Source organism: Peromyscus leucopus, chromosome 17, assembly GCF_004664715.2.
Source record: "Peromyscus leucopus breed LL Stock chromosome 17, UCI_PerLeu_2.1, whole genome shotgun sequence".
NCBI classification, from domain to species: domain Eukaryota; kingdom Metazoa; phylum Chordata; class Mammalia; order Rodentia; family Cricetidae; genus Peromyscus; species Peromyscus leucopus.
The window spans coordinates 25181243-25196623 of record NC_051077.1 but is presented as its reverse complement, the minus strand read 5'-3'; the positions used below and the strand labels follow the sequence as shown (position 1 = coordinate 25196623).

At 35.7% G+C, this 15381-nt stretch overlaps 1 protein-coding gene across 1 annotated transcript in view; it reads right to left on the bottom strand.

The window, feature by feature from the left end:
- Micu3 (mitochondrial calcium uptake family member 3) overlaps nt 1-15381 on the bottom strand; it is an 85003-nt gene that overhangs the window by 30325 nt on the left and 39297 nt on the right. The window contains 3 exon segments of the mRNA XM_028872365.2: nt 951-998; nt 4113-4191; nt 15016-15047. Coding sequence (XP_028728198.1) covers nt 951-998; nt 4113-4191; nt 15016-15047 — 159 coding nt within the window.

Here is a 15381-nt window from a genome sequence, read left to right as displayed (position 1 = left end):
TCAGAAAAAAATTATCAAAAACCACCTGTGGAATAAATGTGATCATGAGAGTACAGATCTGGGGTTAAACTTTCAGAAGCTTGAAAAATCAGAAGCTTTTATAAAATGTTTTCATGTGTAATTCCAGGCCCTCCAAAGTCCAGGAAACAATTTTCTTTTTGACTTTTCACAGCCATCACAAGACTGACCACATAAACCAATAATTTCAAACAACCTGAGTTCTATGAAGAAAATAAAGCATGATGCAGGGATTAAAGAGAAGGGCCAGGGAGCTATCTGAAGAGGGGCCAAGCAAGGACTCTGCTGTTTCAAAAGGAAACTCCCCAATGCTACTCCTCTCAGGGAGCTCTTGAGAGAAGCACTGGCTGAGAGCAGGACTGACTGCCCCCTGGGAGGGAGACCCAGGAATGGGAAGGCATTGGGAAGGCAATGGGAAGGCAGGGTAGCCGCAGCACAGGGAGTGCAGCACAGTTTCCTCCACTGGGTGAAAAGAACCAGAACCCAAGCTCTAGGCAACCTTCCATACACACTGCTGCGCGTGTGCCAGAGTAAACCACTGCAGCAGACGGACGATGGCATCTGGACAGACTCACCAGCAGTTAGGAGACTCAAGACTTGCTACTCTTTCACATTAGACTTGCAGAAACCTGGTTTAAATGCATATAATAGAAACTTTATAAATTACTGTAAGTTCTGATCTTTAGGGTCTCATGTAGCTTATACCCCAAAGAGTAATATACTTATAATTGATGCACATTTTATTATTGTCACAAGCCAAAATATAGAGGTCCTTGACACTGACAGTGTTATACTTGACATTCTCCTGTGACATCTAGACATGAATTTGTTCAACAGCTGACATACACAGGCAATTTCCAATAGTATGCTACAGTGTATTTTTAAGATCATAAGGAAAATACTCTAAAAATAAATTTAATGAGTGTACTTACTTGTTAAAATACATAAAAGAAAAAGATATTCGGTGTAAGAAATCACACCTAGAAGAAAACAGTATCAATTTTGCTTTATAAAATATTAACTTACATTTCACAAACATAAAAGTTAAATATTGTATATAATAAAAACTATGAATAGTTTTAAAGTATATGCTAAATATTGTTTTAAATAGGACTACAATATTATGAAATTATTGCAAATGTAGCAAAATTCATTTTATTGAAATTTTTCCACATGCCACTATAAAAATTCCTAAAAAACATCTATTCATAATAAATATGCAACAAAAGCAACATGTTAATGTTTATTTATAGTTTAACTTTGAAACTTGTTACTTGTTATTACTATGTGAAACATAAAAAGGTCAGAAAACCTAGTCACTTTTTAGTAACACTTGAATAAAACATTTATATTTACTTACTTAGAAATTTGATGTGTAACATTCAAAAATAAAACCTTACACTTACCAGTTTTTTTGCTGTCAAATGATCATTAGCTACTTTTATAACAGTTTTTATCCTTAATTGACTCTAAGGATTTTTTAATTCAGTGGCCCTCACTTTATGTTTTCTGCATCTAGAGTTCTCTGTATCCCATAACCGTAATTTTTACCAAGAATGTATATGAAGTAAATAAATACACATTCTGTTACTACATTTTTCACTTCAAGGCTACTCTTTTTTACTTTTAAAGCTAGAATTAATAGCTTAATTGACCAAGAAAAGACTGAAAAAATTAAGTTCAGGAATAAATCTACAATATTTACCTAGATTGCAGTCAATCTGATGTTTGGTAAAAGGTATTAAAAAAAAAACACCCTTAAATAGATTGTGGACTTTAAATCTCCACTTATCTGATGTTCTTTGAGGCTCCATTAACTCTTTGTTACAGAATGAAGAGATTAGGAGTCACTCAGGCAGTTTGTCAGGGACATGAAGGGAACTACCCATGAGACTGGGAAAGCATTCTCTTCTGTTTATACTAGAATGCTGCGACCTAGAGACAGATAGTTCTGGATGACTGCCATGAACGTTATGGGAGAGAGATTCTGAAATAGTCAATGGCTGTAAAAACATAATTATTTAAGAGTCCTCTTACTATTCTAGTTTACTTAGTAGATGACAAAATATTATAGTTGATATAAAGAACTTTAAAATACTGTATAATTAATGATGACTAATTCAAGATTTCTCTTATGAAAGGATTAATTAACTGAAGGACTAACTGACTGCAGAGAGTCATGGCAGGCATTTTTCTGTAGGGCTACCTGGTTACTGAGTTGGATTACTATGCACACAGGAAATGAGAAGAAAGTGATATAACTTAAAGAAAATGGCCAAGGAAAAAAGAAAATACTGCTGAAGCTGAACTATAGACTCCCAATGCTTCCTAACTATAAACATAGAAAACTAGAAAAAAAATTAGAAGATTAACCTTTCGATTTACTTAAGGTTAAAAGTAGGACAAACAATAACATAACGTCAATTGATACTATATAGTAATGATACAGTCTTTATAAGTAAAGGATACAGAAAATGTCAACTAAATTATAGCAATCAGGAGGCTTAAGCAGGAGGATTATAAGTTCAAGGATAGCTCTGGGCTATTTAAAGAGGCCTTGTCTTGAGTAGTGGAGAGGAAAGGAGAAGAAATGACAACTAGGTTTTGAAAACTCAATTAAAAATTTTTAAGAATTTCCTTAAAAACGTGACAGTGTTAAATTACTATTTCTTGATCTACTGCATGTTTTCCTAAGTGTTACATACTACTTTTATAAGAAGTTGCTTAATTTTTTTTTACTGAGTTATAGCTAAAAAGATAAAATAAAACTTTAAATTAATATTTAGTAGCTATAAAGATTTAGCTTTAAAAATTTCCCACCGCTTAATCTCTGTACACACAAACACATACACACACACACACACACACACACACACACACACACACACACACACACACAAATCAAGTAGTTCAGTATTTCTCAACCACCTAGCAAGCTGGTTCTGAACTCTTATAAGACAATGGTTTAATGATCTTGCTAATATCAAGAATATGAGACAGATACAAAATATCCCATAGGTAATTAATGAGCAGGTGTAGTATTTAAATTTAGACTAATCTTCATTCCTCCATTACAGCAGCATTTGAAGACCTCAGTAATCATAACTGGCCAATGGTTTCTATACAAAATAGAAAAGAAATATGGACACTTCCACCACTATAGAAACTTTTACTGAACAGTGCTAAATGAATACTCTCTCCTGAAAAATAAACAAAGGCAGAAAGAAAATATAAAAAAAAATGCATATAACATGTAGAGGGTTAGGTCTTCCAGGCTAATCTTTTCTTAGATAAAAAGATTTCTTTCTTCCATGCATTTTTTCAGATTATATTTGATTCATTTATTTTCCCATGAGATACATTAAGGCAAAAAATTTAAAATTTATTATACTTAACTATTCTTTTTAAGTTTTGAACATTCTTAGTGCTATTATCTCACTCTAAAATATGAATACAATATTCTAAGAATATTTTTGATTTTTGAGATGTATTTGCTTATGTAGTCTACTTTGGCTGTAAACTCAAAATCCTCCTTCTTCAGGCTCCAGAGAAGCTGAGAATAGTGAAATGTACCACCATGCCCAGATATCCAAGGAGTATTTTAGTATACCTGAATCTAGTATTTCAATCCTAGTTTTTAAAAATGTCCACAATAAAAGTGTCTCTTTCATTCATGTGAACAACTGGGAAAATATTATAAAAGGAAACTGCAATTAAACCCAAGATAACTCTTTTTTTTTTTTTAATTAAGGCATCATGTAGCACAAGCTAGCCTTGTATATTCACGAACTGGAGAAGTAACTATAATTCCTTAGATGCAATATGGAATGATAAAAACTAACATTTGAAGATCTAATATTTTTGAAAAGTATTTCCTATGAGCAAATTTAAAATGCTTTTCAGTATGGTTGAAAATGATGCTAAAGAGATCTGAAAGTATATATATTTGTGTACGTATATAGTGACAACATAGTCCTTAATCACACTATACCAAATTATATTAGTTACCCAGAAACATTTGCATTTGGTGATTTTCAATGTCAATTTTCAATCCATGTCAATATTAAAATACATAGACACTAAGGTTAGCTTACCTCTTTCTTTAAGATTTCGAAAGAGCTTTGATGATCCCTTCCAAACTGGTGGTGTTTCTGAGAGCATCTGACTTAATTCCTATAAAAGAAGGATTGGAATACTGATTAGTAGTCAAATCACTTTCTTTCAACATGAATATTAAAAAAATGTAAGCATCCTCCCCAGGAAATTCTCCTTTTAAATGACCAGAAATGTGACATTAATCATCTTATTCTATACCTGCACTTTATTCCACTATAGTATTTGCCCACAATGCAAATATCAAATATATGCTAAAGATGCTATATTAAACTTAATTAGAACTATTCAAAATTTCAGATAAATTTCCTAACTAGATGCATATAGCAAGACAACTAAGTTAAGATAAAACAGCAAGCTTGAGTTCTGGATTGAGGAACAAGGGATTGTTTTATAAAAGCCATGTAGATTTCCTCATTAAAATCAGGTGACCAGATGGCTCCATATTCTTCTTTGCTGCATGCCTGGATTTATCTGAGTCTGAGCGAAAGAAACAAATGAGCAAAGGAATATGCTAAGAAAGAATAGAGTATTTTAATGGTAATGCAAAGAATCTTAATACTGGGTAAATGGAATATTGATTTGTACTCATCTTTCTTAAAGTAAATTATCACTGCTGGTGAGAAATTATTGGAGAATTTAAACAGTTGAACATTGCTTATATAAAAATATTTGGACAGATTATACATATTCTGCAAAAATAATAAAAATAAAAAGGAAACAACTATAAAATAATTGACTATAAGGAAAACCAGTGAAGGGATAATTTGAAGTTTAAAAATGACTTTTCTCAGTAATACATTTTTAATGTAGAAGTCACTTCCAATTCTAGATCTGATCCTTAGTTGTCACACTGTGGTTTCCAACAATCCCAGTGTCATCTGAAAGCTTATGGAAATGCAGAGTAGCATTTCCTCTCGACCTTCTGAACTAGACTTGCATTTTCCCTGACCTCCAGGTGATTTTTATGCACATTCAAGTTTGAGAATACTTCAAACAGACTTTTCCTGGTAAGTGGAATCTAGAAAGTGCTCTGTGATGTTTATAAACAATATTTTTAAATTGCAAAGCTGAGGTATCAGGAAAATAAAGAAACCTTTGGGATGTCAAAAGCAGGAGCATTTTGAGGGGCTTTCCAGACTCCTGGAAACCTGTGTGTAGATTCTAGCATTCATTTCTTTCACAGGGATTTATCTGCACTGCAGGTTAACAGATGCCAAGCTGATGAGCAGTGTCTAATAGGGGACCATGGCAAACAGGTAAGACTAGGCTATTTACTGTTTAGATGAAACTAAAATATTTTTGTCAAATTAAGAGATTAAAAAAATCCTCAATACACTGTACATACTTAAATTTATACTATTTCTCTTGTATAAATATTGATCTCCCATTATAACTATGTATTCCAATCTCTGTTCTGATTTTAAAAATCAATTACTTTTTTTGAGAGTCCTTTATGTGATTAACAATCAACTCATAATAGCTTATTTAATTCTAGTAACCAATTCTCACACATATTTTACTTAGACCTAAACTGGACAAGTAATTTTCACAAGTCAGGTACATAGAAGTAAATTACAGAAACTGATTCTCATTGATTTCAAGTAGTTATTTTTAATAAAAATATAGTTTCTCCAGGCCTAGGTCATCTAATTGCTTTAGTGATCATTTTTGTTATCTGCTAATTTTGATTCTTAACATTTACTAAAATCTTTGTATATCCATTCATGCTGGAAATTTGTTTCCACTCACAATACTTATCTTTTCTATTATACTACTGTTCCACATAAAATGAATTTGGCCTTTGTCTCCAACTCATGGGAGGAAGACGAAATCCATTAGTTACACTTGAGTGTATACTAAGGAAATAACTCAAGATGGTGTTTGCTCACCAGAACAAAGGATGGGAACAAGGAGAGGTGGAGACAGAGATAAAGACATGATCAACAGTTTGGAAACTTACACCTCAGAAGTAAAACCCAAGACAAGTCTAGACTCTGAGCTCACTGGAGCCCATGAAGATGCTTGGAGAGCGACAGACTGCCTCCACATGCAGAGAGGACAGACATTCTTGGTCAGGACGCTTCCAGACCTACTAGTTTGTCTCTTCAGTTGGGAATGTCTTAATAAATGTTCTTTATCTGTAATCCCAACTACAGCATTTTCTGAGTTCTATGGGTCATTTTAGTAAACTACTACACCAGGTGTAGAAAAATCCTGGAACTGTAGCCCATAAAGTCAGAAGTGAGGCACCTTGAGACTTCTGAACTGGAGTACACACCTGTAAAGAGAGCAGTCTGTTGGGCACTATGTCTTTAAACTACTGGAGTCAGATACTAATTCTGGGGCGTCCAGTGCCACAATTACATTGCAGCATTGCAAGTAGGGAACAAATATACATTTGCTGAATTAATTTTACTTTCCTACAGCTATAGGTGTTTTTAAAGTACTTACATAATTTTCTAAAGTGAGTATAGTTTTTTAGTCATATAGTTAGTGCGCGCGCGCACACACACACACACACTGCACAGGAAAACTGTAGGTTTAGAAAAGAAAAATTATATTCAAAGACAAAACACACTACAATTTTATTTGATATTCTTTTAATCTAACTCTCTCATAGATACTGTATATAGCCGTTTATTATTGTAAATATTAAATCTTTATTCCCTATATACTGTTTTGTATTTTACTTTGTCTCTTACATAATATGATTATATCTTCATGTCAAACAGTCCTTATTTTGATGTTAATGCCTACACAGTGGATTTTTATAACGGCACTTTTGAAAGTTAGCTGTTTACATTTTTAAAATACTAAGGACACAAAAGATGTTTATCTGAATAGTATTCATCAATGTTTATTTAAATGTGAAAAATGAAAAACTAAAGTACAAGCATACACAACCACACACTCCATTAGCTGTCAAGAGTGATAACATCACTCATCATACAGCCTTTAGAAAAATCTACTGACACCTGTGAGAGAATGAGACTGAATAAAACAGCTTCCCAGAATCAGGAAAATTACTTTGACTTTCTAGGGCCTAGAAAGCATCAGCATCCTGTCACTTGCTGTTTGCTTAAACGTATCTGTTAGGTCTGAATACACACAGCTCTAACACACTTATTTATTTCATTCTGTATTAATATGTTATCCGTGGTACGCTACTTACAATTATTTGATCCATTTCCCCAATGATTATATTGTTTCTAAATTTTTCACTCTTGCATCAGTGTGTCAAGAAACATGAATAAGAGAGCAGGTGTGAACATTTAAACCTTTCTTTAGCATACATACCTATAAATAGGACCTCAAATATACATTTTAAATTTCATCAGCCATTACCATATCCCTTCCCAAAGCAAAGGCATCATCTATTTTTTCAATTGGTTCCTTCATGCCCTTGCTCAGCATTGACACTGTCAAATTTCTGGAAGCTAGCCATCTGGTGGGTGTGGAATAGAACATCATTGCTTTAATTTGCATGTCTTTGGTTATTAGTTGAACTATTTTATATGTGCTTTCTAGCTATTCTAGCTATGCTGTCCATTTCTTATTGAGATGATTATCTTTTTAGTATCAGTTACACAAGTTCTAGACAATTATAAGGTCCGAAGTTGTTTTTGGATAATAAATTATGAAAGCATTTTCCTATGCATCAAATATCTTTTAGTGTTGTTGATGGGTTTGGGTAGCCACAGTTTAAGTTATTTAATTTAGTAAAATCTGCCAGTATTTTTTGAGGTTTGCTTCATGTATCTTATCTAAAAAGATCCTCTTATGTGTTCTTCAATTTTTACATTTTAGCATTTATAGTTTTTAATCATAAATAAAACACAATATAACACCAAACGAAAACCCAACTGGCATTGATAACTTTGCTATTACTTTTGGTGACGTCCTCTTCCTCTGTGTAACAAGTCTATATTCATTATGACACTCTTTAAACATTTTTGAGTTGGGGCATCATGGAATTCTTTTAGGGTTGGATAAAAGCTTCTGACATTCACTTCTCTCAACAGTAATCACATATAATTTTCATTATTTTCTTTGGTCAGTACAATTATCACTCCCTTCATGGGAGTGAATATCACTTTTTGGTAGAAGAATCTTCTGAATTAGTACATCTGCATGATACTCAGACCTGACCTTTCAGCTAAGATGTATATGTGGGGAGAGTTTACTCTTTTTTTTTTTTTCCTTTGGAAATTCTAAGGTGGTAGGACTTGAGACTCAGGTGGGTAGAAGTTGTTATATATATATATATTTTTTTATCACATTTGGAAGGCAAGAGAGAAGGTGCTGCACTGAAATTCTCTGAATCTTTGTGAAAAGCGTTTCTAGGTGCCAACTGCACCACTAGCACTTGGTAGCCAGGGCTGTGAGGCTCAACTGCTTGCACTGTGTTCTTCTCTTCTCCTGCACATGAAAGCATCTGATGATACTTTACAATGTTCCACAATTCAAGAAATCTGTCAGTGCTGTACCAGAGTTATGTTTATGCGGACTGAGGATTAATAAGGATAAAATATAACTACAGGCAAGGACAGATACAAGCATCTCCAATTCTATTTCCCAGTTCCCTGAAACTTATTATCTCCATTACCTCTGAGCATGAACATTATCTCTTTTGATACTAACAGTCAACTGATATGTCAATGTTTACTGGTGGAAGAATAAGACAGCCAATATATGCACAATTCTCGAATTTGTTTACAATTATAGCCAACTGTTCACTGGACTATCAATTTACTTAGATAGCTCTGACAGTATTTGATACATAATAGTTATTTAAACATAATCATCATATATGTGAATGAACCACTGTTAATAGATGAACACTGTTGGTAAGTATCTATGCTGTGATAAATACAATATGTACTTTTACAAATTTGAGATGATTTTCATAGTACATATACACAATTGCCATGGCATATTATGATGTGTTCATCCTTCTAAGTATATGAAATATATTTTAATGAAGACTAGAGTTACTAGCCATGATGCTTGGAAAAAAAGAACACAATCCATCTTCAATTAGCTTTTATATATGATGGTGGATTCTGAGGATTAGCTTCATTTGCCCCCATAGGGAAAGCCTATTGTTCTTACACATGATTGGGGCATCAGTCTTGTCTCTACTGATTTACAGATCTTCCCTAAAATGCCTCTGGATTTTTCTATTACTATTATTATTCATCTTCATCTACTTAAAATATTCTTGCAATGATACAATATCATTTTAATTATCAACCTACTATTAATCTTTATCAATCTTACTAATATGAATCACTTGTTTTCATTCCTGTCACCTCTTTTTTATTTCCTTTTCAAAACCATTCTAAGTATTTTAGAGTCCTTACTGAAATGTTTCAAAAAGTGAAAATTAAAATCAATTCTGTTGAAATTATATTAGAGTAAGACTAATATTAACAATAATTTGTACATAAATTTGGATATAAGTATTATTATAAATAGTTCAGTACCCATGAACATGATACTATATCTATTCCCTTCCTTGAAAGACATTTTAAAAATGTTGTACATACTCTGTTAAGTACATGCAGTGGTTTGAATGCAAATGGGCCCCATAGACAATTCTTTGAATACTTGGGCTCTAGTATATACTTGGTGGCTGTTTGGGGAGGATTAGGATGTGTGGCCTTGCTGGAAGAGGTATGTCACTGGGAATCAGCTTTGAGGCTTTCAGATCAAGATGTGAGCTCTCAGCTATTCCTGCTGCCATGACTTTGTTCTGCTGTCATGGTGTCTGACCCTTTGAAACCACAAACCCACTTAAACACTTTCTTTTGTAAGGGGCCTTGGTCCTGGGGTTTTGTCACATCAACAGAAAAGTAACTAAGACAGAAATTGGAGTCAGGGAGTGGGCTGTTGCTGTGACATACCTGGCCATGTGGTTTTGGATGAATATGGAAGACTTTGGGGTTTTGGACTAGTAAAGTGGTTGAAAACTATAAACAGGGCTTAATGGACCATCCTACTAGGAGCCTGGGACACAGTCCTGAGAGCTATGGGGACTGTGGAGGCCCAGCTCAAGAGACTTTAGAGGGAAGCAAGGGCTTTAACAGCAACTGAACTAGAGGCCATTCTTGTGCTGTTGTGGGAAAGAATGTGGCTGCTTTCTGCCCTTGTCCTAAGAATTTTCCTGAGGCTAAATTAAAAAGCAATGGACTAATTTCTTTGGCAGAGGAGATTTCAAGACAGCCTGATATTGACTCTATCACATGGTAATTTATAATTACTATGCAGGTCTACAATGAGAAAGCACATGTGGAACAAAAGAAATATGGAAGTGTACAGTTGGAAGAGAAAAATAACATCAAGAAATTTAATGATAAAGTCAAGGCTTGTGCTGAAAGAGATAAAACTGAAGAGAGGCCTGATTGAAAATAGAATATATAGAGTGGTGTCCTCAAGGGGAGGTTGCAAGTAGCTATCAACTTGTGAAGGGGAAAGGCCTAAGGAATTCCCCTCCTAAAAATCAACAACAAAGGAAGGCTGCTGCAAATTTGATTCAAGAAGGCTCCATCCTAGTGGGCAGCTGAACCCGGCAGCCTCAGCCACATGCTTCTGGCTTTAAAGGGGTTATGCAATCTTCTTCCATGAAAAAGGAGAACGGCTGAGGCCAGGCACTGGATGGCGGGGCAGTTCCTGCATGAAGGTCCTGAAGGCCACATTGTGTGAAGCTGTAAAAGTGAAGCCTGGATTGTGCTGGAATCTCCAAGATGTTAGAGGTGCTGGAGACATGAGAGAGCTTCTGGGGAGAGCCTCCAACAGGGAGTGAAACCATGCCAAGAGCAAAGCTGGAAGGGCAGAGCCATTTTGGCCCTCTGACACCAGACACAAACTACAGTTTTGGAGTCTGCCCTCTGTCTTCAGTCCTGCTTCAGTCCAGAGTTCCCTCACTATGCTGCAATTCCCTTATGGAATGGCAGTCACATTCTGTGCCACTGTATGTTGGAAGTATGTAATTTGCTTTGGATTTTGTAGGTGTTATATACTTTTTTTATTTTTTGGTTTTTCGAGACAGGGTTTCTCTGTGTAGTTTGGTGCCTGTCCTGGAGCTTGCTCTGTAGACGAGGCTGGCCTCGAACTCACAGAGATTCACCTGCCTCTGCCTTCCGAGTGCTGGGATTAAAGGTGTGTGCCACTACCGCCCGGCTTGATTTTGTAGGTGTTAAAATTAAGAAATTGCCTTGAGTCTCAGAAGAGATGTTAGACTTTGGGCTTTAAATTGGTGTTGAGACTGAAAGACTATGAGGACTTCTGATGTTGCACTAAATTCATTTTGCATTATGATATGGCCACCAGAGGTCATGGGGGCCAAGAAGTAGAATTTGGTGGTTTGAATGAGAATGGCCCCAGTGTATAATATGTTTCAATATTTGGTTTCTTGTTGATGGCTGTTTGGGGAGCTTTAAAAGGTATGGGTGGCCTTATTACATCACTGACTTCAAAAGCTCTACTATAGAGCAATAGTAATAAAATCAGCTGGGTATTGGCATAAAAACAGACATGTGGATCAATGGAATCAAATTGAAGACGCTGACATTAATCCACACACCTATGAACACCTGATTTTGGACAAAGAAGCCAAAACTTGGAAAAAAGTAACCATCTTCAACAAATGGTGCTGGCATAACTGGATGTCAACATGTAGAAGATTGCAAATAGATCCATATCTATCATCATGCACAAAACTCAAATCTAAGTGGTTCAAAGACCTCAACATAAATCCAGCTACACTGAACCGGATAGAAGAAAAAGCAGGAAGTAGCCTTGAATTCAGTGGTACAGGAGACCATTTCCTAAATATAACACCAGTAGCACAGACAATGGGAGAAAATGATTAATAAATGGGACCTCCTGAAAACGAGAAGCTTCTGTAAGGCAACGGACAGTAAATGAGACAAAACAACAGCCATTTCTGGAAATCAGTATGGCGGTTTCTCAGAAAATTGGGAATCAATCTCCCTCAAGAGCCGACAATACCACTCTTGGGCATATACCCAAAGGGTGCACAATCACAACACAAGGACACTTGCTCAACTATGTTCATAGCACATTATTTGTAATAGCCAGAATCTGGAAACAACCTAGATGCCCCTCAACTGAAGAATGGATAAAGAAAATGTGGCACTTTTACATAGTGGAATATTACTCAGCTGTAAAAAGAAATGACATCATGAAATTTTCAGGCAAATGGATCAAACTAGAAAAAATCATCCTGAGTGAGGTAACCCAGACCCAGAAAGACAAGCATGGTATGTACTCACTCATAAGTGGATATTACATGTAAAGCAAAGGATAACCAGGCTACAGTCCACAACCCCAGAGAAACTAGGTAACATGGAGGATTGATTCTAAGAGGGACTCACATGAATCACCTTGGGAGGGAAAATAGATAAAATCTCTTGGGTAAACTGGGGAGAGGGATGGGGATGGGGATGAGAACATGAGGGAGTGGGGGGAGGTACTAGAGGGAGTGACAGAAAAGGAAAGCAATGAAAGAGCTATCTTGATAGAGGGAGTCATTAAGGGGTTAGGGAGAAACCAGTTGCTAGGAAGAATCCACAAGGATGACCTCAGCTAAGACTCCTAGCAATAGTGGAGAGGATGCCTGAACTGGCCTTCCTCTATAATCAGATTGGTGACTACCCTAATTGTCATTATAGAGCCTTCATGTAGTGACTGATGGAAGTAAATGCAGAGATCCACAGCCAAGCACTGGGCTGAGCTCCTGGAGTCCAGTCAAAGAGAGGTAGAAGGGATTGTATGAGCAGGGGGTGGGGGTTTAGGATCATGATGGGGGAACCTAGAGACGGCTGACCTGAGCTAGTGGAAGTTCAGGGACTCTGGACTGAAGGCTGGGGAACCTGCAAGGGACCAAACTAGGCTCTCTGAATGTGGGTGACAGTTGGGTGGCTTGGTCTGTTTGTGGGGCCCCTGGCAGCGGGACCAAGATCTATCCCTAGTGTATGAACTGGGTTTTTTTTTTTGGAGCCATTCCTTATGGTAGAATACCTTGCTCAGCCTTGATGCAGCAGAGAGGGGCTTGGTCCTGCCTTCAACATGATGTGCCAGACTTTGTTGACTTCCCATGGGAGGCCTTATCTTCTCTGAGGAGAGAATGGGGGTAGGGGTGGAATGGGGAGGAGGGAATGGGAAGAGTGTAGGGAAGGGGAACTGTGGTTGGTATGTAAAATAAAAAAATTTTAAGAAATTATAACAACAAAAAACAAACAAACAAACAAACAAAAAACAAAACAGAAAAAAGAAGATGTGGCCTTGCTGGAGGAAGTATGTCACTGTGGGTGAGATATGAGGTTTCCAAAGACTTGTTCTACTTCCTATTTTTGGATCAAGGTGAGGGCTCTCAGCTGTTTCTGCTGCCAAGTCTTTGATCTGCCATCTTGAACCACAAGCTCAAGGAAATCATTTCTATCCTAAGTTGCCTTAGTGCTTTGTCACAGAAATAGAAAAGTGGCTAAGATGGTACACTTTTAAGTACATGATAGATTTTGTTGCTATTGTGAAATGTATCTTAATGCAATTTTTATAATTGTCATTAAAATTAAATATCAGCCTGTTATTAACTTTGATTCATTTATTTTTATATATAGTAGTAACCTGCAAAACTTTTATTGGATATGATTTTTAATTGTATTATTGCCACTACTGTAGTCCTTATAATGCCTCCTTTCCACTCTTACCCTCTTCCTCCTCCTCTTTCTCCTTGACATACTATATATTATGGCCCTAATGCAGTACCCAAGAACCTGGCTACTTTGGAGACAGGCCCTTCAAAAATACCACTGTTATCATATGAGATTCAACTAAATTATTAGAGGAAAGACCAAGTGGAAACAGAGTGAGAAGATGGCCAGAGAAAAGGGGAAAATCCTCAGAATAAACCAACCTGCTAATGCCCTGACTTTAAGTTTCTAGTTTGCAGAACTATGAAATGATAAATGCAGTTTCAGTCACTAGGCTGTGGTACTTTATCAGGGCAGTCTAGAATTCTCAGCTAATGAGTTATGTCTCTTTGCTAGCTCTCTTGCTATGATAGCATGTACCTTTATCTTACATTTAACTGTGAAGAGAATGTTTCTGAAGTTTCACAAGGAAGCATGCATTTGCCTTTTACTAGTTAAGGGAGTTAAAAGTAGCTAAGTTAAAAGCAGACACTCATCAGTATATTAGAAACCACTTTGAGACCCTCCCTGATGTTTCTACTGCCTGAATTTTATGTTAATTTTCCCTTAGTATTGCCAACTGTGAATGAATCCTTTAATAGTGTAGTCTCCTTTTCCCAGTTTTGAATTCTGTCTGAATGGAGTTATATTTTTTGAAAATGTATTAGGTCTATTACTCAAGTGCTTGTTTTTTAAAGCATGATAAGCAGTCTACGGACTTCTGAACCTCTTCTGTATGTAACTGAAGATTTCTCTAGGTATGAACACAGATGTGAAATGACCTAGTTATAAAGTATATTAAGTTGGACTTTGCTAGGTACATGTGAATGTACTGTTGTAAAATTTAACCTCAGACATGGACCTGCTGGGTAAAGAGTCTATACAGCTTCAATTTAGCAGAAATGATAATTGTTTCTAAACAAGGAAGACTATTTACACTCACACATGACAATCTCTATCTTCACTAGCACATGGAATTGCCAACCTTTATTTACTGATACTATGAAGACTAAAAAATACCACCATTATGGGATTTTAATTTGTAAAACACACACACATACATATAAACATATAATTATATATAATCAGATAATGTGCATGTGTGCCTACACGTGTGTATCATGTGTGTACATGCATATGTTGTATACCAAGAGCTTTAACTTACCTGTTTAGAAAGTGACTTCCACGTTTTAGCAACTAAAATAAATATAAAATAATTAGATAATATTGTATGTAATGTATATCCATATTTAGTAACCATATATAACCATAACTCAAAATCAAGCTTTTATGTTTAAAAGGCAGAAGTTTTTTACTCTCAATATTTGAATCTAAGATAGGATCTTTTCATGGTATCTATTTGTTTAAAATACTATAACTTATAATAAGTAAAATCAGTGTCACAGGATTGTTTTTTCCCCCATAACTGAGTTATGGTTGGGCCTTTCTGGATCCATGTTAAGTTAAGCTACTTAATGTTAAATATTTTATGGGACTTGAAGGACAAATAATGATACTTATAAAATATTCA